This window comes from Micropterus salmoides, unplaced genomic scaffold, assembly GCF_014851395.1.
Source record: "Micropterus salmoides isolate LMB-PRFRI ecotype aquatic unplaced genomic scaffold, ASM1485139v1 Ms_hic_scaffold_1, whole genome shotgun sequence".
NCBI lineage: Eukaryota > Metazoa > Chordata > Actinopteri > Centrarchiformes > Centrarchidae > Micropterus > Micropterus salmoides.
The window spans coordinates 21,294,309-21,319,068 of NW_024040040.1; the positions used below are offsets into that span (position 1 = coordinate 21,294,309).

The window sequence follows — 24,760 nt, forward strand, 5'->3', positions numbered from 1 at the left end:
AACTCAAATCAGAATATAAGAAGAAATGTTTTATACCACCTCAAGAAGGCTTCCTATCAGAAAGGTAGGAAGGTATTTCAAATCATGACTGCAGTACTTAAATCTAAGTAAAGTAATTTCCCTGACATTTTTGTGTTACTTTACTTTTAATAGACGCATGTAACAGGTTTTATACTTCCTGTGAGTATAATCCAATCAATCTTATTTTCATACTGTATATCCGTTGTGTAATTTGATAAATTGTGTTGTATGTGGTGCTCGCATCGGGTACTACTCAGACTTCATTGCCCTCTTCAGAGAAGACTGACTGCAACATGCGTCTTTGTAAAGAGAGAAACGGATAGAAAAAGTCTCTAACTCTGCCTGTCAGCTCGCTCTGCTCCGTTAAAACTGAATTTACCATACAGAATTGAATACGAGTGCACTCCAGATTTAGCTGCAGCCAGCTGACCGTGTGCTTCTCCCTATACCGCAGTTCTGTGTCCATGCATGCAGCAAACTGAAAGCACTGTCTGTCGGAGCGTCTACGTGAAAAGAGAAGGAATACATTGCTGGTAGTATTGTCTTCAGAGTTGTTAAACACCTCAGCGCACTGAAGGAAGCCATCTGACTGTGTGAGGGGCAAGATCGTTGATGTCTGCAGGCAGAGTAGGAGCTCTCCTGTCTGACTGGTCCACCAATAGCAGAGAAGATGACCCCTTGAGTTATCAAGCACGTAAAGTTTGGTTCAGATGTGAGCATGTACACTGAAGTTACAACTTCCTGTTTCATAGCGAATCATCGATGCCACGGACACGCCCATTGACGAAAACGCGCAAATAGCACAACTTTTCATCGTCAATGCCTTTAGAAGGCACAGCAGAAATTTGACGTCGATCCGACTAAATCCCTAGGAGGAGTTCGTTAAAGTACGAAGTGTGTAAATCATCCAAAAATGGCCGTAAAATTCAAAATGGCCGACTTCCTGTTGACTTTAGGCTATGGGTTCTTGAGGCTTTTTTGTGCGTCTTGATATGATACATGTCCCCAGAAAATTTCGTACATGTAGGTTGAACGTGAACGAGGGGCTAATCTTTTCCAATTTTCTAAGTGGCGCTAGCGAGTCATTTTGCCACGCCCATGTGCGAAACTTGTAGAATACGAAATTTTTCACCGGTTCTGACATGTTTGCAAATTTTGGTGAGTTTTCGAGTATGTTTAGGCCATGTCAGTTGAGCCTACTTTGCAAAAAAAAAAAACCTCGCACGGTCGTGCTCGGGCTCTAAAAATATATAATCTTAGCAAATTCAATAGGGACCTCGCACGGTCGTGCTCGGGCCCTAAAAAAAAAAAGGTTAAAGGCTAGAGGTGAAGCACATTTTAATGAGTAGCTTGTGAATTTCCCCTAGGATCAATCGGGGCTTATCTTATCTAAACGTATAATAATTTATCATCATTTATTTGTTATTTATATTTTGTATTAATAACCTGAAACAACAAAGTATCTAAAGTTATCAAATATTTGTTGTGAAGTACGTACAGTACTGCTCTCTGATTTATAGTGGAGTAGAAACAAAGTAGCATAACATGAAGACACTCAACAAGCACCTCAAAACTACTGTAAACACAAGAACAGAACTTGAGTAAATGTACTTTCTCTCCACTATCTGCTTATTTTTAAAAGTCTTGGAGGCTCTAATCACATTACATTGTTAGAGCCTCCAACTTTAGAGCAGCAAAGGAGCGAACGTGCTTTGAATATTACTGTTACAATTAATTTGATCTGATTGAAGATTAATTCATGCAAGTACACTTGTTAGAAAACTCCCATTACTTTGAAAGATGTTAAGAGTACCAGATATAAGCTGATTTAGAGTGATGCAAGTCATTTCAAACTAGTTGTTTGTTAGTTTGGTTTCAGGAAAAAAAACAGTACACAAGTTCATGCACATGCCCATTTAATGATAATCGAGTCTGTGTGCAGTCATCAAGATGAGGGGGACACTATTTTTAACTGGAAATACTGTACCTGAATATTTTAACAGCTCTTAAAAATAAACCAGTTCTTCAAAGCAAACAATATCAAATCATGATACATTCGCCATTCCATGTACTGGAGAAGAAAATCCAGTGTCTTCAAACACAGGAAAGCATCTAGTTTGTAACACATGACACTTTTTAAATACCACATACAGATAAGTTATGTATCCTTGCTTAAATATTTAGTGTTGGGAAGAATGTGACCAGACAGTTGTGTTGAATGTGACACATCTCTTGTAAATGTTTGTAAGTAAATTCTTTTCAAATGGGAGTCTGGTACTGCAGCATCATTTTGAGACGTAGGTGATGAATGTATTGGATTTACTTGGACAAACTCGGAGCTTTAATCTGGCTGTTACACCCAAATAAATCATCCCTATTCTTTTCATTTTAAGAGCATTTACTTCACCTGACAAATCTAGGATTAGGATTTTGCTGTCACTTTCAGGTTCACAGTCGCAGCTAAAATACTATAACTGTTAAATGACTCAGGGCTGAACTGTCCATCAGATGTCAAAGAAATCTATTACTTTCTTTGAGATATCCTCACAGGCAAGCCAATTCTGCAACCACACGAGCAAGCAGAGGAGGAAGAGATGAGGCATTTCAACTGTCTGCTGTGGTCTGGCTTCTAAACTGACCAGTCAGTGTAGCTGCTTCCTGTCTCCTCCACGGATGAACATTTCATATCAGTCAGTCTCATTCAGGTCCAGGTTCTTAGTAATGATGTTCAAATTAAAAACACCTGCACTTAATATAATGCAAGAAAAGCCACATTTTCACATTGACCAGAATCCATTTTTTAGTGGGAAAGTGTTTTGTCTCTGTTGACACGGTTTCTGCAGCTTTCAACAGCTTTCAACAGCTTACTTTAAAACATTATTAACACCACATGAACTGCAATTTAATAACTGTTTCACAATAAAACTGGATCCAGCGTCTGGAAACCAGTAGGAATGATAGGGCCTAGAAATCTTTAGATCCCATTTAATCAGCAACAATAATTTCTCATGATATAAATCAATGTATTTAAAGCAACCTTGACTCGGATACACAGCAGAAAAATAGATGGATTAACATGAGCGTCCTAGCTGCTGTTTTTGTATGTGGAAACAGCAGACCGCGTTTCCACTAATATTACTGCCAACAGAGTGCAAGAGAAAATATTCAAGACTCTTGTGAATTCAATTTTTACTTTTTTTCTTTTTTTTAAATTCCATCTAAGGCCTTTTAGTGTTTTAGGAAAGTGAATTCAATGTTTAAAGACCTGCAGGTCTGGTCTTTGTTAAAAAGAGGTAGAAAGAGGGGTACCACCAGACTGAAATCTGTCAATATTGAAGTTAGTATGGTCTGACCATGCATCTCATATGCAAAAATGTTGCTGCGGTAACCATTTCTCGCATCTGAACAGAATCCCAAGTCCCATCAGACAGATAAACACACCACATGAGATGAAGGGTTTGGTGTGACCAAGCAGTGCGCAGTAAGTTCTCCTACTGATCTCAACAAAGTCAAAACACTGCATGAGCAGGTGGGCATATTCAGAACTCACTTTTTCAAACTCGTCTACCTTTACAAATCACATGGAATTACACCAGACTTGATTTTCAGCTTGTCAGTCTGCTGAAGGTGGCAATTGTCCCCTAAATTTCCCAGCTTTACCTGTTGATGAGTTTGGGGTTATTAGGCTGAATGTGAATGCAATAACACTGAAGGGCTTAAACATGCAGATTAGATCAAATCTAATTCCATCATTGGCAAGCTTCTGACATATTTGGACCGGCATGAAACACTGGCACTGTTACTGATATCCTGATGACCCTGATCTAATTAGTATTCAAAATCTTCTGGAGTTAATTGACCAGTTAGTTTGAGAATTTTTTCTCATTCGACTGAAAGTCATAAAGTTGCAGCTTGCACAGTCAAATTATGCATGTTTCTCGATTTTAGGAACTAAAAAAAAAAACAACAGAAGTGTGGGTTGGGATATGGGGGAAGAGCAACCTTTTGCAGAGCAGCAACCTAAAAATCATTTGTGGCCCATTTTGTGGCTGTGGCCATCAGTATGAACTCTGGCATGCAGCCTCAGCTGCAGGGATGCGGTCTCAATGAATGATCGGATGCACCCCTGCAGCCGAAAACACACAAGCCTCTAACAGAAAGCAGGAGTCCTTGATCAAAACAAATAATATTTCACATCACTGGAACAACAATTCATTAGCACTAACACTTAAAGTTCACTAACTCGATCTTCATACAACCAGGGAAGGAAACTAACACCAGCAGATGAATTTAAGCCTCAGCTGGTAGGACTGTCTCCACTTTCAGGCATCATTCTGGGTTTAAAATCAAACTGGCTGGTGAAATAGTTTCACTCAAACAGCTTCTGCTAACCCAAAATGTTCAGTTTCCTGCCCTGCGCACAACTTGTCTTTCAAATCGAGATGTACAGAAATAAAAAAAACACAGCGAGCAACAATACATCTACTCAACAAAATCTGTCTCAACTCTTCTTACAAATCAAAGCAAATAAATAAGAGAGGACAGTACCTTTGCATAAACATGGGTACAAAACCGAACAGTCAGTGGGTGTACAATAAATGCGAGTGAATCCGAGAAGGGCGGAGTGGTGTGTTCGTGGATTCGTGATACCATGAACCAGTGTTAGGACAATCCCCGTTTTCCCTTGAGAAGAGAAGCTACACGCACTACTCAAGGTCGTCCACGTCCTCCGTTGCGATGGTGCTCGTCTGTTCCGAGGTCACGCCTGTAAAACAAAGCAAATATCAACATCGGAAGCAAACAAAAAGCCCAGAATGTCCCCTGAAACTCTCACCACTTCTGTAAATAATCCACATCCTGATCATCAATTAACCTTTTCTGTGTCTGGCTTTTCATTTGTCATGACATTCTCTAATATATATTGGGTTTTTGGACTAACTGATTTAATTTGAAGACATAACGTAGGGCTAGTATTATTATCTACAATTATGACATATTATAGGACTACCATTAATCGAAAATAATCCACAATTAAATAGTTGCAGCCTTGATAATTTTTTACGGACATCTGACCTGCAACAAGCCCTTTCTTTGTGGCTACAACAATTAGCATTAGTTGTATGTTAGCTTGCTTTAAGCTTTTATACAGGTCTCTGGCCACTTTTTCCACCCAGTGTGTATTTTGAGTCAGGACTTAGTCCACAACATGATGTTGTCTAGTTATGGTCAGAAAGGTAGCAACTTTGCTGTTAGAATTCAGTTACTGTTACCTTAATTTAATCTAAACAACATTTAACTCAATGCCAGGAAGCCCTGTAGAGAGCTGCCATTTTTGTTACATTCCCCTTTCTCCTGTTTTATGTGTTGTTAGGTTTAGGATTCTAACTTTCCTGTATGGGGTACTTTATTTAGTGTTTTATTAGGCAATCTGGTTTGTTCTTATTTTGGCCAAGTTTCACAAAGCGGGATTAGTGAAAATGTTAAGCCTGAGATGAGGGGAAACTTAAGAGAGCGAGATCAGATAAACCTAGATCAGTAACTCCGGCAACTCATACTGATGCTCTTCCTGCGGAGGTTAGGTTCACAGGATAAGATGGAAAACCATCAGTTTCTCTCGGACTCCTCCCCTCCTGCAGAGCCTGAGGCGGCTGTCTGACACTGTTTCATTCCCTCATTCATGCTGTCGATATCAAAGCACATATCTGAATGCATTTACATCTTAAAAAACTTCAAAATCCCGGTGAGATAGGCTATTAGTTTTTTTACCCAAACATGATCTTGAACATGACTACTTTATGATTACTCTGTCATTGATGTATGGACGTATGGATGTATAGTCATCTCCGCACATTGTGGATTTAGCACAGAATAAAATCTATGTCCGTCTTTAGGTGTAACACTGGGATTCTGGACAATTGCACTTACTGTAAGCTATATTACTGCAGTAATATAGCTTACAGACCGCAGATAGTTCCCAGAAGTCCCGGGCGGGCAGTTGAGCTCGACAGTGTGGCTGATGGCTGACTTTTTTAACACGGGGTGTTAAGCCGAGCCAGGACGTTCCTGCAGCCAAGTGGACAGCTAACTGTCTTCCTCCTCGCTCCCTTCATGTCTCTAAAGTGAAAGGAGTCTCTGTCCTAGAGGGGCATCTCTGGGACTCGTCTCATCTGTAGCCATCGTTGGATTCCCTTCAGTATAAAACGGTAACGTCAGCTCACCTGTGTTTTGTACATGAGACGTTGCTGCTGTTAGCGTTAGCTGGATCTAGGAGAGCACGACACGTTGAAGCGATTCTTCAGATTCACGCCGTGTTGAAGGAAACGCTTCGTCACGTTGGAGTTGCTTCCTCCCTCGCACCAACTCTTAGATTTACAGTAATGTGATTACTTTTAATTTGATGTTTAGTGTGAGGGATTATAATTTGAAATTCAGTAATTAGAGACGGTTCCAGGCAGTTGCCTACTTGCCAAGTATAGTAACTGTTTAAACTAAAACTGATCAATGAAGAGTAATCTTTCATGTCTGTGAAGGTTTTCAGTCATCCATGTCATAGTTATCCAACGAAGGTTGAGGTCAAGGGCAACTGGACATCATCAACCAAGTCCAGTTGCTCTTGACCTCAACCTTTGTTTGAGTAATCTTTCATATTGTAGTCACACTGACTGGAACATTCCTATTGTAGTTATCATAGGCCTACTGGAGATAATGTGACTAGGCTATTTCTGACTGAGGATGACTGTTTTGACAGCATAAATAAAACACGAAAGAGCAAGATTTTATTAATGTAAAATAGACGTCTAAAACTTCACAGTCAGTTTGAACCCATAGACACATTTTCCACCGAAAAAAATAAATAAATTAATAGGCTAACCTACTGGGTGTGACTGTGACTTTACAATCATAGGTCCATGAGTAAACTGTGTCTTATATTTGATCTATAACTATTGCGGATTGCCACTGGCATTTAGTCCCATCAAGTTATAGCTTATTTAATACAGCTTTCTATTTAAAATTGAATGTAATGGGCTGTAGCACATTCATTCATTAAGGAAATTCCAGTCTGGTAAATGATGAATGAGCAATGCTGTATAGTAATAATGTTAACGTATTGATCTGTCCTCAACTCCTGCCTTTTAGAGCCAATCATGGTCCACGTTGGCACGCATTCATATTTATAGCTCCACCCGATTCAAATGGAGGCTCTGCCTTTATTTATCTGTTGCCATTAGGGCTGCAGTAATTATTCGACATGATCGACGATGTCGACTATAAAAATGAGTCGACGTGAAATTTCATTGTCGACGTGTCGTTACAAAGATGCAGTTAAAGGGAGAGATGGTAATCTTATTAAGAAAATTTCTGGTTGTTCATTTCTAATTGCAATGCACTACAGGAAGTGCTGGGGGCAGTATCGCTTCCACTGTCTGCCATGACTGCATGAATGAAGCATGCAATGAAGTTTTGTACGCCGTTTCATCACTAAATACACTTTTGAGAGGTTTTGAGTTGAGAAATCAACTTAGAACTTGAATGTTGGCCGTTTTTACAAAAGTTGATGGCGAATCAAATATGTGCCCAACGTTTTTGGGGTTGAGAAGCTCCACAAGAGCCTGCGAGGTTAGCGGTCCCAGCTGGCTGGGCCAGTCACGCCCACAAAGCCTTCTGGTCCCAATTACTCAGACAACTGCAGCAGCAATGACAGAGGAAAGGCCACAACTATTTTGTCTTTACAATCTGAGAAATGGTTTAACATTTTAAAGTAAATCAAGAAACATCTGGCTCATGATACACAGAACATTCTCTGCTTGTAAAACTCAGAAACACTAAATTAAAAATACACTACAGAAGTAGTATGATAGGGACAGACATTACATTGTTAGTGTACAGTTGTGGTTGTAGTACTTGCTTTTAATTTGCTTTTATTTTCTATTAGTTCCAAAGCAAAAATCTTTGTTAAAAAGTTAAAACCTACTTGGCAATAAATCAGATTGTGAGCTTATGGTTCTGGGTGATAAAGCCTGGCTGTTATCTTGGAGCAGCCTCTCCATAGTTCTTTGCATTCTTGGTTTTGAGGTCTCATGGATGGTGCTGGCTAAGAGAATGCTCTTTTAGGTGTGTCAGCAAGTGTTAGTAAATCAGTGAATTATAGGAGTATCCTACTCTGTCTTCCCCACGCACACGCTTCGCTTCCATCAGGCTCAACGTACTAAGAGTTGATTGAAGTAATATTGATCAGCTGCTCTGGAACCAAAAATTCAGAGTTTCCCACCTCAGGCTCAATCAACTCAGAGCTCAGGGAAAAGCCCAGAGTTCATTAAGCCTGCTTTCTGAAACGGGGCCCTGTTTCATTCAAGCTTCCATATCTGGTAACAAAAAGTTCTTCAGAGTCTCCATCTAGTTAGGGCCCGAGCACGACCGTGCGAGGTCCCTATTGAATTTGCTAAGAAAATATATATATATATATATATATTATTTTTTTTTTCTGCAAAGTAGGCTCAACTGACATGGCCTAAACATACTCGAAAACTCACCAACATTTGCAAACATGTCAGAACCGGTGAAAAATTTCGTATTCTACAAGTTTCGCACATGGGCGTTTAAAGATTTGCCCCTCGTTCACGTTCAACCTACATGTACGAAATTTTCTGGGGACATGTATCATATCAAGACGCACAAAAAAGCCTCAAGAACCCATAGCCTAAAGTCAACAGGAAGTAGGCCATTTTGAATTTTACGGCCATTTTTGGATGATTTACACACTTCGTACTTTAACGAACTCCTCCTAGGGATTTAGTCCGACCGACTTCAAATTTGTGCTGTGCCTTCTAAAGGCATTGACGATGAAAAGTTGTGCTATTTGCGAGTTTTCGTCAATGGCCGTGTCCGTGGCGTCGATGATTCGCTATGAAACAGGAAGTTGTTGTAACTTCAGTGTACATGCTCACATCTGCACCAAACTGTACATGTAGGATGAGAGTCCCGCCCTGAACACATGTACATGCTAACATTCACCCACAGTCATAGCGCCACCTGCTGGCAACAGGAAGTGACCTTTAACGAAGCATGTTTGACCTACATGTACGAATTTTCTGTGGTACGTGTATCATGTCCAGACGTACCAAAAAGCCTCTTGGAGCGATGCCCTAAAATCAACAGGAAGTCGGCCATTTTGAATTTTACGTCAAATTTTGGATGATTTACACACTCCGTACTTTAACGAACTCCTCCTAGGGATTTATTCGGATTGACTTCAAACTTCTGCTGTGCCTTCTAAAGGCACTGACGATGAAAAGTTGTGCTATCTGTGAGTTTTCGTCAATGGGCGTGTCTGTGGCGTGGCGTCAAAGATCAACTCTTCGCCGTGACACAGGAAGTTATTGTAACTTCAGAGTACATGCTCACATCTGAACCAAACTTTACGTGCTTGATAACTCTCCCACCCCGCAGACATCTACACACCAATACCGATTTATATTCATAGCGGCAAGTGCTATGTAGCTCCACATAGGGGACACAGGAAGTGACATATAGCACCTTCATGCGGCGTCGGAACCGCGTAGCAAATTCACAGCCCCACCGGCAGATCTCCAGAATGTGCTACAAGTGTGAGGGCCCGCCCAACGCTGCTTGCAGCTTTAATTTCATTTTGTAATCTGAAAAGAAGCCCGTATCATACTTGAGGCATCGTCGTCATTAGGCGACTTCTTCTTGTCCTCAACGTAGCCGTGACTCAGCAGCTTGGACATGCTGACCGGCGGAGCCTTCTTATCATGAGCCCTGAAGAGGGGACAGGAAACAGCAACATCATTAAAAACATTATATATACACATTCTTACACTCTCCACCTAATTCATCTTACACCTAGTCGTTCAAAATATTTTCAAGAAGAAAACAACATTTGATGGTTCGAGCTTCTCAAATGTGAGGATCTGTTGATTTTTCTTGGTCTTAAATTATCGTAAATTAAATATTTTTATTTCGTTTTTTTTTGGAAAAAGACGTCATGTTGGACTTAAAGAAGTTGTGGCGGACATTTTTCACTATTTTCTGATCTTTTACGCGCCAAAAGATTAATCCACTAATTGACAACAGTTAGTTGTAGCAGCCCTTTTGTGAAGAATCTAAGGTCAAGTGCTGACATTACAATAAGAAAAGTTCAGGAATCTTAGCACCAAAAAGAAAAATTAAGATACATTTCTATAAAGTAGTATATTTACTATTTTAGTTGCACATCTCTTAGATAGAACTGATGGGCTTTACTCACGTTCTCTTGTATTTGTTGGCCATGGCAAGACCCTCCATCTGACTGGCAACACCATCAGGAGACATCTGTGAGATGGAATAATGAGCCGGACTCACGGTTATTTGTGTAGCCCTTGTAGCCCAGCTGTGACCTGAATGTAGCTGCCGCATTATTAAACTAGTGAAGACAAATCAGTGTGGATAGTTCTGACTTCTGCATACACATTGATTGACTCACTTCATGGACAAACATACAGGCAAACAGTGCAAAGATGAAATGATGGAAGAAAACTTCACATGAAGTTAGCCATGCAACAGAAAATGACTAAATGACAAAACAGACTCAAACCAAACAGCAAACAATATAAATGAATAAGCACTAAATTCCCTTAAAAACGTCAGACTCTCACATCAGACATTCTCCTACCAATAAAACTGATTTTAAACTGACAGTAACACCATAATCTCTTTTACATTTTGACTGGGTAATTTTCCCCCTATAAATATGACAAATGATATAGTGTGAGGAATATATCCTAAAAAAACAAGGTTCTCGTTTTTTGAGAAAGGGTCTTTTTAGACGACACTTGAGGTCTTTAAAATAGCAAAAATAGTTGCTTTATTGCAAATCTTTTTCTCATGTAAATATTCTTAAACTGAGGTTGGATTTCAAATATGGTATGCAACATCTATTTCCTTCATAATACTGTTTCTCTGCAAGATATTAGTGTTGATAGGACTACCAAGAAATATGGAGCATTAAACCAGGTTTTCTGTTACCTTGATATAAAGAAAAATAAGAAGCTTGTATGAAATGTAGTGTTTCATCAGCTCCTCTCAATGCGTATGCGGTTGCATACTAACTTGAAACATTATATTAATCAGAGTTATCACACAGAGCTAAAGAAAGCACCGGCAGCAAATGAAATCCAAATGAATTTTAACCAAACTGCGAATGCCACGATGGAGCAAAATCTGATGAAAAAAGAAAAAAAAGAAAGGTGGTGGTAAAATGTAAATAAATAAATAAATAAATAAATAAGGGATGGAAGACATTGACACGATATCAATGTTGGGGGTGACTACTTTGTTCCATTCACCTTATCTTTATCAGGGGAAAATCTATCAGTCTCTCTTTCCCAGGTCGAACCATTATCAGTGCCAAATGGAGCAGCCAGAGTTCGCATGCCTGCCTTCATCTGGCTGTCAGGAGACGCTGCTTTGTTTCCGCTGTAAGCACAAAACCACGGTGATATACGATGTGAAATAACTGCCACTTATCACATACTGGGGAATCCGGGCTGTGGCCCGTACGCCTGGCTTGTGCTTTGTCTGGCTCTTAGGAGGAACAACGAGCATTTATAAATGTTGTGTTTCATCTTAAATCCAGTTGGTGGATCAGATTTTGTACTTCACCAATGCTTTCTTTCAAAGTCAAACCCACAGAAAGTTTTTTTCTTTAATAAGCTTCATGTTTTTTAACAAATCATAAACTTCTCAACATCGATTTTAGAAACCACGTATGGAAAATAGGCTCCAGGTTCCAACACACATTTTTCCAGGTTGAAAAATGTGTGTTGGAAAACATTAGAAAATGACAGCATCTCAACATGTAGCGATGCATCCTCGTCAAGTTAGACTTCTTATTTGTGTATCTAAACAATGTCCTTACTTCTTTTTCTCATCATCTCCAAACCAGTTCGGTGGATTGTAGGCCTGCCTTGGTTTGTCATCACCATCACCATCATGACTCAACAGCCCTGCAGGGGGGTGGGAGGGATACAATGTTCAAAACACTGTCAGCACTTATGAAGCACTGTACCATCTCTCACCTTTAAAAGCATAAATTGATGTTTAACCAGTAGTCTATTCAGCTCAGGGGCTTAACAATTAATGTACTACAAAATAAAATGTGTGTTTTAGGCCGCATGTGTGACAATTCCCATGCTGCCCACTATTCTTCAGCATTACTACCACACTGTTGACAGGAAAAACAAATCCTATCTGGAACATTCACATGGAAATCGACATTGACCTTTTCAGTGCAGGAGACTTAATTGTGCATGCACAGCAACAATTGCTGAGCAGCAGATTTTCCCCCCAAATATAAATGTAATGTAAATGCTCCGTATTTGTATTTGCCTTTCTAGTCTTTTTCAACCACTCAAAGCGCTTTTACATGATTTTACACTACATCTGCATTCACACACTGAGCCTAAGTGCTCAAACAGAAACTAACATTCACATGGGTCTGCAATTCAGAGTTCAGTATCTTGCCCAAGGACACTTCGACAATTTGGTGCTTAGTAGATAGAATGTGTGCCAAACTTATCAAAAAACCTAAAACATTAGTAAAAGACAGCAAACCATATTAAACAACTAGTGTACAGGGTCTTAAAATGCCAATATTTATACTGGAGTTTAGTGTTGTCTCCACTGCTCCTTACCTCAAAACAAGAAATTTATTTCTGCCATTGTTAAAATACTTAACAAATAAATATACTGAGTCTTGTGCACCTTTGTGGAAAGAAAGACAAGCTATTTTAGCTAACAACTGGAGCTATAACCCATAAAACAATAATAGCTAAAATTTGCAGACATTTCATGTCAAGTGATCCCACTTTGCATAAAATATTCATGTGGAACTCAGCCTAGAACTTTTCAGTACAAGAGACCTACAACAAACGTGTGTCCCCTGGTAACTGAAAAGAGCCATACTGCAGTTTCAATAAACAAAAAGAGCTGTAATGTTTTCCCAAAATGTATGACAAACATTTTTGGAACAGGTTTTCTCTTTCATGTGGACCAATAGGCTGCTTGTTCAGGATTTGCACTTCGAAAGACTTGAGCCAGAAGTGGTGCCAACATCAAACGAATCAGCTGGGATGTTTGTTTTTAATACTCAAATGTGATAACTTTTCTACGGACTATACTTCACTCTGATGGAATGAGCATGTTTTCTCATCTAAATGTGCGAAAACACTTCTGTTGCAGTACAGCAAGAAACTACTGGATATTGATAGATTTGTTACCAAAATTTAAGTCACTACAAATTGCAGGCCAATATATCAAGTAATAATTATGGCTGTTCGAAAATATCATTTACAATAACCCACTGAGAGCATCGCTTTCACACAAGCAATCCTTTTAAGTGTGTAAGCATTTCAGTGCATTCTGCCATAAAAATCTGAGGGTCAGCATCAGTACAAATAATAACACACATTTTAAGCTCAGAGAAACCTTTACCTTTGTGCCCCCCCCCCTTTGCAAGCTTGACGTAGTCCGAGTCACTCTCAAATATCCCAACTCGCCGTCCGCTGGTCCTCTCCGCCGGAGTACTTTCGTCTGCGCTCTGGGACAGACCGGGAATCTGGGAGGTCGGTCCAGTCATGCCGGCATTCACAACCCCAGGCTTTATGCCTGCAATAATGTCAGAATTACATCTGCTTGCTTCGCTATGTGGCTCCTATTATGCGCAAAGTTATGCTTCATTGGCAAACTGGAAACATGTTCAGCCAAATTCAATGATCTAAAGTCATCCTTTCTTGTCTTCTTGTTGTGACTTCAAGCTATGAAGCTAAAAATGTCTACATTTAGTGTTAGAAATGTTGACTATGTTTAGCTTTGAGTATTTGAATGCATTACAGGTGATTGAGCCAGAGAATGTTTTGGATTTTGGTTTGGAAATGGAGGCAAATACATCTTGAAGTATAATTTAGTCTTACCACCGGGCTTGGTCCTTCGATGGTTGGGTACAGCTGCACTCATTTCAGCTGAAAACAGAACACAATCTGATGACCAAAGGGAAAGGGTTTGTTAAGGCCGAAGTGAAACATACCATCAATTTAAGGCTACCCATTTGTGAAATAATCAAACATAAAATATGAACTCATGGCCTAAGTTAGCAGTAGCTTGTTGGTAAAATCTGAACACATCCAAAACATAAAATGTACATTTTAAAAGATGTCTTGCCCCCCCCCCCCTCACACATCTTCCACCATAATGGTCAGTGGCCTAAAAGCATTTCTATAAATTTTTATAAAAAATTAATTGCTTAGTGGGTAGTGTGCCGAATTTACCAAAAGACCAAAAACATTCATTAAATCTAGCAAATCATGTTAAATACGTGGTGTACCGTTAATTGATAGAAGCGCCATCAGCAATTAGCAATTTTTCTGATGGAGTCCGGCCTTGTTTCTCCGTATGAAACAGGGCGGCCCGTCTGCGCTCTTTCATCGTAGTAGCGGCAATTAATTTATTGTTAAGATAACTAACAGATATAGAAGGACTCTTGTCTGCGTATGTGTGGAACAAGGAACATTAGCTAACAATTGCAGATACCGTCAATAAAATACGGCAAAATTATGAGACATTTGAAAATATAACCCAATTTGCAGAGGATGCATTCATGCCATCGGGTGTAAAAATTTAGTTTGACCATACACACAATGTACTGCCTATATATAAAAGCACACAATATTGATAGACATGCTACAAGCATCTTTTTCTAGCGGCATAGTTTTACTTAGCAATGTAGCTAACAAAGCCATGCTAACTTAGTTAGCCACCTAGCTTGTTACCGCAGTGGCTTTTCAGCGCCAACCTTATTTGCGCTGCAACAAAGCTAGTTTTTAGGTAAGCAGCTAACGATACTACTCGCAGAAAATCAGACGCGTATCTTACTTTGTATGTTATTTAGCTTTTGTTGAAATTATTGAGCGGCTTTTTGCAATTTAAAACCCGTTAGCTTCCTCTTGTTCGGCAAGGTACCCGGCTGCACCGCACACACTTCCTGTGGCACCTGCTACCGACTTCCGGTAAATTCCGACAAAGCCTGACGTCATTTTGTAGGAAAGTCAGCTCTGGTTTTTACTATCCACAGCAAAAGGCGAAGAGCGCTTCTTTAATTATTAGGACAGACTGAGAGCTCGTTCCAATATATAATGTGCTATAACGATCTTTATTCATTTCTTTACAAATGCTTTACAGATCAATCATAAGATATAATTAACAACAACTTGGGGTTGCCAGATTGATTAGACTCATTTCTAGAAAGGGCTGTAGATTATCTGTACCAAAACCCATTTATTAACATCTTCACTTCATGATCAAAATCCTTTATTAAATACTTATTAGCGTTTATACCTGCAGACTTGATGGCTTGATAATAAGTGGGAAATCCATTAGCATTTATTATTGATTACCAACATCTATAACTGCATTATTACCAAATAGAACGCATACACACCAGCTTATGTTTCTTTTTCACAACCTGAAATCTATTAGTTAATGATAAAGCCATTAGCTACAACTTAATTATTAGAAAGGGGCACAGTTTACCTTTGCATTGATTATAGTACTTTTAACAGTGTTATTCCAATGTGATACTTATATTTTTAACCAACAGACTTGAGTAGTTTATTCATGCTATTTACGTTTGTTCTACAATATGATGGCTTAAATGCACATTTTCCTTTGACAAAGACTGAACTGAACTGACTCAGCTTGTTTCCCAGACAAATTGAATCACTGATGGCCAATAAGCATTTATCAAATTCAAAAAATCTTTATTATGCTTGACAGATTTCATTAAAACATAATTTATCTAATTAGAATAAACAGCATCAGTAGTATTATATTAACTCTGTTAAGAACAATTGCCATCACAGTGCCACCTATTAAAACAACTTTACTTATGCTCTAAAATATCTATTAAAAAGGTTATTTTGATGCCACACACAGACTTTCATCATGCAGACCTCAGCAGTGAGAAAAGGTTAATGTTTATGAAGCCAATACATGATACAAAACGCGCAACAAAGGTCAGGTTAGGAGAATGCTAGTGCTCTTTGACTATTTTCCAGCTTGAAGATCACTCAGAAGTCTTTGCCGCAGTTGGGGCAGAGGACGTCATCTTTGCACGTCAGGAAACCTCGACCGACCAGAGACTCGTGGCACTTTTTGCAGTTGAAGCAGTCGTTGTGCCACTGGCGCTGCTCAAACGAGATGTACTTGCTGCCCCCGAGACCTGAGACAAAAGCAACAAAGAGGAGCCTTGAGTGACCTGCAAAGGGAATAAAATGAGCTCAACAGTCTTATGATCTCTGTAATGTAATAACACAGGCTGTAACTGATGGTGATTGGATGCACAGGATGCAGAAAGGTTCAGTCCATGTTAAAGGTGTCATTAGTGCTATGTCTCCTTGTAAGATATTCCCCAAAATTATGTTGCTATATGTGCTGTGTTTTCACCTTGTTTTATTCAGTATTTTTGGACAAATTAAGATTTTTAACAACACAATAACATTTTTGTTAGCGTTTTTGTTTCTGTTAAATCTGTGACCAAAAGTATGCAGCAGTGTAACAGTTATTTCCCTTGTTAGGGCCCGTGCACGAACTGTGCGAGGTCCCTATTGAAACTGTAAAGATTTTTTTTTTTTTTTAGGGCCCAAGCACAAACCGTGTGAGGTCCCTATTGAATTTGTAAAGATTATATATTTAGGGCCTGAGCACGACGGTGCGAGGTCCCTATTGAATTTGTAAAGATTATTACAGCCCAAGCACGACGGTGCGAGGTCCCTATTGAATTTGCTAAGATTATATATTTTTAGGGCCCGAGCACGACGGTGCGAGGTCCCTATTGAATTTGCTAAGATTTTTTTTTTTTTTAGGGCCCGAGCACGACGGTGCGAGGTCCCTATTGAATTTGCTAAGATTATATATTTAGAGCCCGAGCACGACCGTGCGAGGTCCCTATTGAATGTGCTAAGATTATATATATATATATATATATATATATATATATATATATATATATATATTTTTTTTTTCTGCAAAGTAGGCTCCATTGACGGGGCCTAAACGTACTCGAAAACTCACCAAAATTTGCAAACATGTCAGAACTGGTGAAAAATTTCGTATTTTATGGGTTTCGCGCATGGGCGTGGCAAAATGACTCGCTAGCGCCACCTAGAAAATTGGAAAAGATTAGCCCCTCGTTCACGTTCAACCTACATGTATGAATTTTCTGGGGACATGTATCATATCAAGACGCACAAAAAAGCCTCAAGAACCCATAGCCTAAAGTCAACAGGAAGTCGGCCATTTTGAATTTTACGGCCATTTTTGGATGATTTACACACTTCGTACTTTAACAAACTCCTCCTAGGGATTTAGTCAGATCGATTTCAAATTTCTGCTGTACCTTCTAAAGGCATTGACGATGAAAGTTGTGCTATCTCTGAGTTCAGTGATGGACGTGTCCGTGGCGTGGCGTCAAAGATCAACTCTTCGCCATGACACAGGAAGTTGTTGTAACTTCAGTGTACATGCTCACATCTGCACAAAACTTTACGTGCTTGATAACTGTCCCGCCCCGAACACATCTATATGCCAATATTTATTTCTAGTCATAACGCCAAGTGCTATGTAGCGCCACAAAGGGGACACAGGAAGTGACGTATAACGCCTTCATGCAGCATCCGAAGCGCGTAGCAAATTCTGACGCACCCGTACTAAGTTTCACCTACATGTACGAAATTTCTGTGGTAAGAAAGCAAGAAAGCCTCTGGGAGCCATTGCCCAAACCCAACAGGAAGTCGGCCATTTTGGATTTAATGGTCATTTTTGGCGATTTACACACTTTGTATTTTAACTAACTCCTCCTAGGGATCACGTCTGACCGACTTAAGATTTGTGCTGTGCACTCTAAACCCATTGACGATTAAAAGTTGTGTGAACGGGGAGTTTTGGTGGAATGCCGTGCCCGTGGCGTGGCGTCTTAAATCGATGATTCGCCATTGTAACTTCAGTCTACATGCTCACATCTGTACCAAATTTGGAATACATTGTACGAGTCCCGCCCTGAACACATCCATATGCCAGTATTCACTCAAAGTCATAACGCCACCTGCTGACAACAGGAAATGACACATTTTACGCTGTAATGTACTACTCCGAGCAGGTTTGACATATCAACTTCAGAACTGTCCCAGAAAGCCCATAACACATTGATGAAGTCATGTTGTTAAACTTGTGAGTTTGCAGTTAATGGCATGGGGGTGGTGTGGTGCCGAAGTTCTGCGCTTCGCCATGACATAGGACGTTGCGTGCGAGGGCCCGCCCAACACTGCTTGCAGCTTTAACTTACACATTAAGTTCACTTTATTTTTACGTTACTCAGTCTGTGAAAACAGTCCATCTGTGGCTCTGGAGGAAGAAAATAAGCCTGGTGAAGTCACATTTCTCAGCTTGGAGACTACAAATGTATAACACAAAGCTTGTGTTTACAAAGTAGGAATGCGAACACATGAACCTTCACCAGCAGGGGAAGTGAAATATACTGCCGAAATGCACTGTGGGAAATGTTTTGGGGCTTGAACAATTATCTGGGCCTCTGCTACTTTGATTATGTCCATTACATTTTTAAAAAATGTCTCTTGCAAATTATACCTTATGAAAGTACAACACAAAATCCCTGGAGCAGCCCTTTAAAGGGATTCATTTCTCCCTAGTGTTTTAATTGATTTTGTGTTAACCTGTAAACAGTATTAGCAGCCATACTGGCTTACTGGAATTATGTAGTGGTTTATGGAGAATAAACCTAGCCTGAAAATCAGACTGAATCACTGAATGAATCAGAGATGTGGGTGGGTTAATTTAGAGGCTACACTGGACATGCCTGTCTGATTTAAAAAAACAAATATCTTTGCTGAAACATCAACAAACCTGACATCACTGCAGTATAAAGGCTGGTAACAAAATGGTTTCACAAGCAGCAAGCTAAATTCAGCAATTTACTGTTTTTTATGTACATTGTGGGTTTTTAAAACAAGTTTATGTTAATATGTTTGATTTGCCCAGATTTAATTTAAAGCTTGATTTCTGTGCTGATAAAAGGATCTGTTCTAATAAACTTAACACAACTCCCAACTCCTAGAAGTGCAGGTTAAACTGTACCGCTAATTGGGGTGGTGCAGTAAGCACATTTCTTGGCAAACAGGTTGCAGAAGCAGTTAAGGCAGTAGGCGAAGTCATCCCGAGAGGTGAACCGTTGGCCCGCAAGCTGCTGCTTGCATGCGATGCAAACGAAGCACTCCTTATGCCAGGGCTGGTCGTGGTAGATCACTCCTCCAGTGGTGATGGGCTGAGGGATATGGCGTCATACGTCATTTATATTGTCAAAAGTGTCAGGTGTTAAACATTAAAGTTTACTTAATAAAAAAATACAATATGTTGTTTAGTCATTAAGGCCCATTTATTAGCTTTTTCGAGAGCTTTCAACAGCATTTCATGTTCTTCATCAGCAGATGGAGTTTGCTTAGTTGTCATGAAGATAGCTCAATTGTTGGTATACAGAGTGGAGATCTGTCTTTGTTCAAGCGTCTTTGGCGCCAGCAAACTCCAACCACTGAAGAAAACCACAAGATAAGGTTGAAAGTTCTGTAAAAGGATAGAAAGTGGACCTTGACGCAAGTTTTTTCAGGTCAAAATCAACATCATGAAGTCATATAGCCTATTCACATGATTAAATTAATCATTCATCAGTTCAGTCCAAAGATTTGGTGTCACTGCTGTAGTTCATTTACTGTTTTCACCTAAGCTAAGCAGTCACATCACCGTTCAAATATACGTCAGTACGTCACTCATCAGCCTTTTAGTAAGCTTTTAGGAAGTACTGTGAAGCACAACTGAGCTGACAACAGAGCACTTGGTGAGGAGCTCAACTGCTAAAAGCTACTGGTTCAGTCAGTGACAATAGTGATACAGTATCATCAGCTGAGCACGTTGATAAAGATTTGTTCATACATGTAGCCTGCTGAACACCTCTACAGTGCGCATTTCAGCCAGAAGCATTCAATAACCAATCATTTAGAATAAATTAATTCAGGTTTTGACTGAATTTTGGATGAATTCAACAAGTATGTCACCACAAGGTGTTTAATGTTTTCATTTTTAGCTCTGACTGGCTTCTTCTCCATAGCAACCAGCAGCCCAGTTAGTACCAGTTTGTAGATGTTGCAGAGTTCGGTTTGCTATTTGCATGTCACGAGGCCCCGGCTGTGAGCTTGGTGTGAGTGTTGTGAATGTTGTATGGAGTGCATGTTGTGAGCCTGTTTGTGTTTTTGTTTGTCTGTCTCTGCTTGGACTGTTGCCTCACAGCAAGAAGGTTGTGGGTTCAAATCCCGGTTGCCCCGGCCTTTCTGTGTGGAGTTTGCATGTTCTCCCCGTGTCTGCGTGGGTTCTCTCCGGGTGCTCCGGCTTCCTCCCACTGTCCAAAAACATGCAGGCAAGGTTGATTGCTTACCCTAAATTGTCCTTAGGTGTGAGTGTGAGCGTGAGTGGTTGTTCGTCTATGTGTGGCCCTGCGATGGACTGGCGACCTGTCCAGGGTGTACCCCGCCTTGCGCCCGATGTCAGCTGGGATTGGCTCCAGCCCCCCGCGACCCTGTACGCAGGATAAGCGGTTGACAATGGATGGATGGATGGATGGATGGATGATGTCTCTGCTTGGCTCTCTCTCTTTCCAGTCTGGGAGCTGGGTGCGTGTCTGCTGCGGGCTCTGCTCACACCTGAGACTCATCCTCATCAGCGCACCTGACCTCTGTTCCGTAATCAGCCACGGCTTAAATAGGAGGCTCAAACATCCAGTCCTTGCTGGATTGTTGAGTAGTCACATCTATGTTGTGTCAGCCCCAGCCAGCCTCAGAATCTGTCTTGCCTTTTGAATTATTGTTTCCTTGCGATGGTCTAACCTGTTGTCTCTCTCTGTCTCAGAAGACCTCCATCAAGCCTCAGCAACCACCAGCCAGAAAGCTCTCAGTTCCGCCCGCAGCAACCTCGGATTTCCCCCTACCCTGGATCTGGAAGGGAGCCTCTTCCTCTAACTCCTGACTTCCCCGCTCAATCTCTTTGAATAAATTGTCTTTTACTTAGATCTGCGTTTGGGTCTTCTCTGCCTGGAAAATCTGACATTACAAAAGGACTGCTGGTGTTAAACTGCCCGCAGATGTCTCTGAAGATGCAGAGCTCCTGTGCATGTATGTAAACCCATATACTGCTTAATTTGTCATTTCTGCTGTTACTGGCAGAGTCAGATGACTGCTGTCTCTCATAAGCTTTTAGCACAAAACGATGCCTCAGATGCCTGCTGGCTTAACCATCTGTTTCCTGCCCATAGCTGTTATAGACCATACACATCTCCTTCACTGTATGTCTTTTCATAACTACACTAATAACTCTCAGTCCCGGTGAGCACAGAACTTAATTTTAAATTCCAGTCAAAATCCCATGTGTTTAATGAGAGCAAGCCTGGCTTCATTACAGGAACATTAAAATGGCGTACAAGACCTCTGAAATATTTCAACTTTAATATGAAATGCATTCAAATACTCCTTGGGTTTCATAAAGCTACCCATTGGATGTCTAAGGGAACAATCATAGTTCATGGTTAACTTAAATGCCTCTAACTTAAATGTGTCTATTTGTGCCCCACTTATTTTAATTATAAAACAGACAAAGGAGTATATTAACTCTCTTGTTGAAGTAAAATCTATCTGGCACAACATGGTGTCCAGCTCCTCATACTTTGTACCAGGCTGCTGGGCAGGACAGGTTAAACATTTTTTATTAAAACTTAAATGCCTCCCAAACAGAATACTGATCTTGTTGTCCTCTCAAGGATAGAGGAATTGCTCATTAGAGACCTTGCTGCAACCTCACAAGCATTTAGCACAAACAAAATCACTTGCACTTCCAGAGAATGACTGATTACCAATCTACTTCAAAGGCAAAACTACTCATTGATAGCTGCTGGAGACGACTACAAAATACAAATGCAATCAAAGCCTCTCATGACCATTGATACAAGTGAATCACAGTGTGTTGCTTTACCTTCTTGCATTGGAAGCACTGCTGGGCAAACTGCTTCTCATAGCAGGGCAGGCAGTAGTTGTTGGTGTCCTTCTGCACAAAGCTCCTGGTGCCGATGGGCTGCTGGCAACGGTTGCAGGTGAAACAATTCTCATGCCAACTGTTGGCCTTATGCTCCATCTTTTTAGAGCCTGGTGCGTGGAGGGGGTTGAGAGAGAAAGAGAGAGGGAGGGAAAGAGAATGAAGACAGAGATAGGAGTTTTCATGCCAGCAAATGTCGTGATTTCATTTTAACCTGCACATCAGCATGCAATCAATCTCTAACTCACTAAAGATATGACGCTATCACACTTTTTGGGACATCTCGATTGACCACATCATCTGTGTTTTTATGTCTACTTCAATAATTACATGTACAGTAGTCCCCGCTATCCTACTGGCATTCCAATTAACCTCAACATATACAGCTAATAGCACTTTGCTGATGTTGTTTGAGCACTGTAAGCAAATTACGTCTCATCTAAGACCTAGAAAATACACTTTGTACATTAAGTTTTGTAGGCTACCAAAACGCCTATTGCCATTTCTTGTACACCTTTGATTTTGGTGTGTTTTTTTGATTTTATAAGTGTGTACATATTTGGGCTATTTAAATCACCTTAGTGTTTCTAACCTGATTAAAATTATGAAAATAATGGAAATAGGAGCATAGCAATCAAGAGAGAAAATACAGAAATAAAAGTAGTCAGTCACTAGCATCACCTAATCGCTAAAGCTAACTGATGTATCATTCCAAATGCAATGATTTATCCATCCTTTAGCTACTGACCCAATCTTTGCTTGTATAACCTTAAACTGGTGAACACTGTCTCTGTGAGAATGTCCTCCTCACCTGGCATGATGGTCTTCAAGCATGAATGGCACTTGGCAGAGTACTCGTTGCTGTAGCACTCGATGCACATTACCATGTCATCCTTGGTGGCAAAAGGCCGTTCCACCAGAGATCGGTTGCACTTACAGCAGAGGAAGCACTCGCTGTGCCAGTGGCGGTCATTGTAGGACAGATCCTGCAGAGTCAATGAAACAAGACAATGGTAGCTTTTGTTAGAAACCGGAGGAAGACTGAGGAAGTTGCTGCATTTGCCTGTTCTGGTCAAAACGTTTCAACAACGGCAGAATTAAAATATCAATATACATTTCAAATAAAAATTCCCACTTAATTATTCTGATAACTGTACAGCTGAGGCTCATGGGAATGCCATTAGTTTTGCAGATATTTGGCCATAAACCAAAGAACTGTGAAATTTTGACTTGATGATGGCACTAGATTGAAAGTCAGGGAATCACCAAAGTTATTACACTTCATCCTGAAGGAGAGATGAATGTCTGAGCCAAATTGTAAAGCAATCCATCAAATAGTTGTTTATGTATTTCAGTCTGGATCAAAGTGGTGGATGAAACGCCGCTATTTATGGCCAACAAGTAAGGTTATACCCAGTGACAATTTTCTGTCAGAAATTAATGGTTTCTTTTAATAATGAAAAAGAACAAATGAATTAAACCTGAGATTGCGTTTTAAGCAAGCCTGAATATAGGTTCAAGATTTTACCTTGCTGGTGCAGCTAATCTGTAACTGGCACACTTCGCAGATGTTGGAGAAAAGTGTCTCGTAGCACTTAATGCAGTACGGATTGTCATCCTGTAGGATGTACTTTGTCCCAAACAAGGTCTCCTTACACTCTGTACAGTCGTAGCGCTCAGCCATTTTGACTGAAGGCTCCTCTCTGAGTCGTCTGTCCTGTAAGATAAAACATGAAGACATTCAAAAACAGTGCTATAAAACTGATGTAATTGCAGCCAAAACATTTCCAAAATTTAATATCTGTCGCATCTAAACTTGGATTGGATTACTGTAATCTCAAGATCACATTGTCCAATAAATTATATCAAGCCCTATGGTCATATACCAGGTGCAGAATGTAGCCCTTCTGAGCTTCCTTCCAAATGTAATTGAGTACCTCATACAACTAATTACACAGAGGAAAGTCACAAACAGCCTCCAAATGAATGGGCAAACACTGTAGAGTAAATACCTTCCACTTTTTTAATGGACATGACATGACTTTTAAATCTGGTTCATTTGCTCCAAAAGAGTGTAGCTTTAAATCTAAGGATGTCTAAATTAGCCCAGATTCCTCCAAATTCCCCCAGGAAAATTAATGGCGCCATCCATCTGGAGAAAGAGCTGAAATTTTGAGTAAGACAAAAACAATCAAAGTTTCGATGGATGAAGGGAAAAGCAATAGGGAGAAAAAGGAAGAATTATGAGAATTTTTCAAAAATGAAGGAGCAGCTGAGATAAATGAAGAAAGGGCAAACAAAACACAACAAACAAGAAGAAGAAATGAAAGAAAGTTGGCATTGTCATCTATTGCAGAGTTTTCAAACTTTTATTCAGATTGATGAGGATTTTGTGGGTTATTTTTCAGCAAACAGCATCATTACAGGTTTAAATATCAGAGGACGATGTGTGGAAGACGTAGGATTGCTGCATAAAATGCAGACTCTAAAAAATAAATTATTGTTTAGACAACTGAATAATCTACAAAGGAAAGAAGTCATGCTC

The 24,760-nt window shown here is 40.1% G+C and overlaps 2 protein-coding genes across 5 annotated transcripts; both read right to left on the minus strand.

Moving 5' to 3' along the window:
• Nucleotides 1-1,920: 1,920 nt before the first annotated feature.
• On the minus strand, nt 1,921-15,083 carry cunh7orf57 (chromosome unknown C7orf57 homolog). 4 transcript variants are annotated; one of them, XM_038722202.1, is made up of 8 exons: nt 14,947-15,083; nt 13,989-14,036; nt 13,510-13,683; nt 11,936-12,023; nt 11,364-11,493; nt 10,286-10,350; nt 9,698-9,798; nt 1,921-4,786 (listed from the first exon to the last, which is right to left on the minus strand). In XM_038722202.1, exons 2-8 carry the CDS (start codon nt 14,029-14,031, stop codon nt 4,728-4,730), a joined length of 660 nt encoding a protein of 219 aa, XP_038578130.1. In that variant the 5' UTR covers nt 14,032-14,036; nt 14,947-15,083; the 3' UTR covers nt 1,921-4,727. The 4 variants fall into 4 exon arrangements, with proteins under 4 accessions (XP_038578130.1, XP_038578139.1, XP_038578111.1 ...); XM_038722211.1 differs by having other exon boundaries at nt 13,989-14,054; nt 14,947-15,075; XM_038722183.1 differs by lacking the exon at nt 14,947-15,083 and adding an exon at nt 14,399-14,899 and having other exon boundaries at nt 13,989-14,054.
• A 730-nt stretch (nt 15,084-15,813) lies between these two features.
• On the minus strand, nt 15,814-24,312 carry LOC119905324 (four and a half LIM domains protein 2-like). The gene is made up of 5 exons (XM_038722227.1): nt 23,744-24,312; nt 23,027-23,201; nt 22,156-22,325; nt 19,222-19,408; nt 15,814-16,291 (listed from the first exon to the last, which is right to left on the minus strand). The coding sequence occupies exons 1-5, from the start codon at nt 23,954-23,956 to the stop codon at nt 16,140-16,142; spliced, it is 897 nt and encodes a 298-aa protein (XP_038578155.1). The 5' UTR covers nt 23,957-24,312; the 3' UTR covers nt 15,814-16,139.
• Nucleotides 24,313-24,760: the final 448 nt, after the last annotated feature.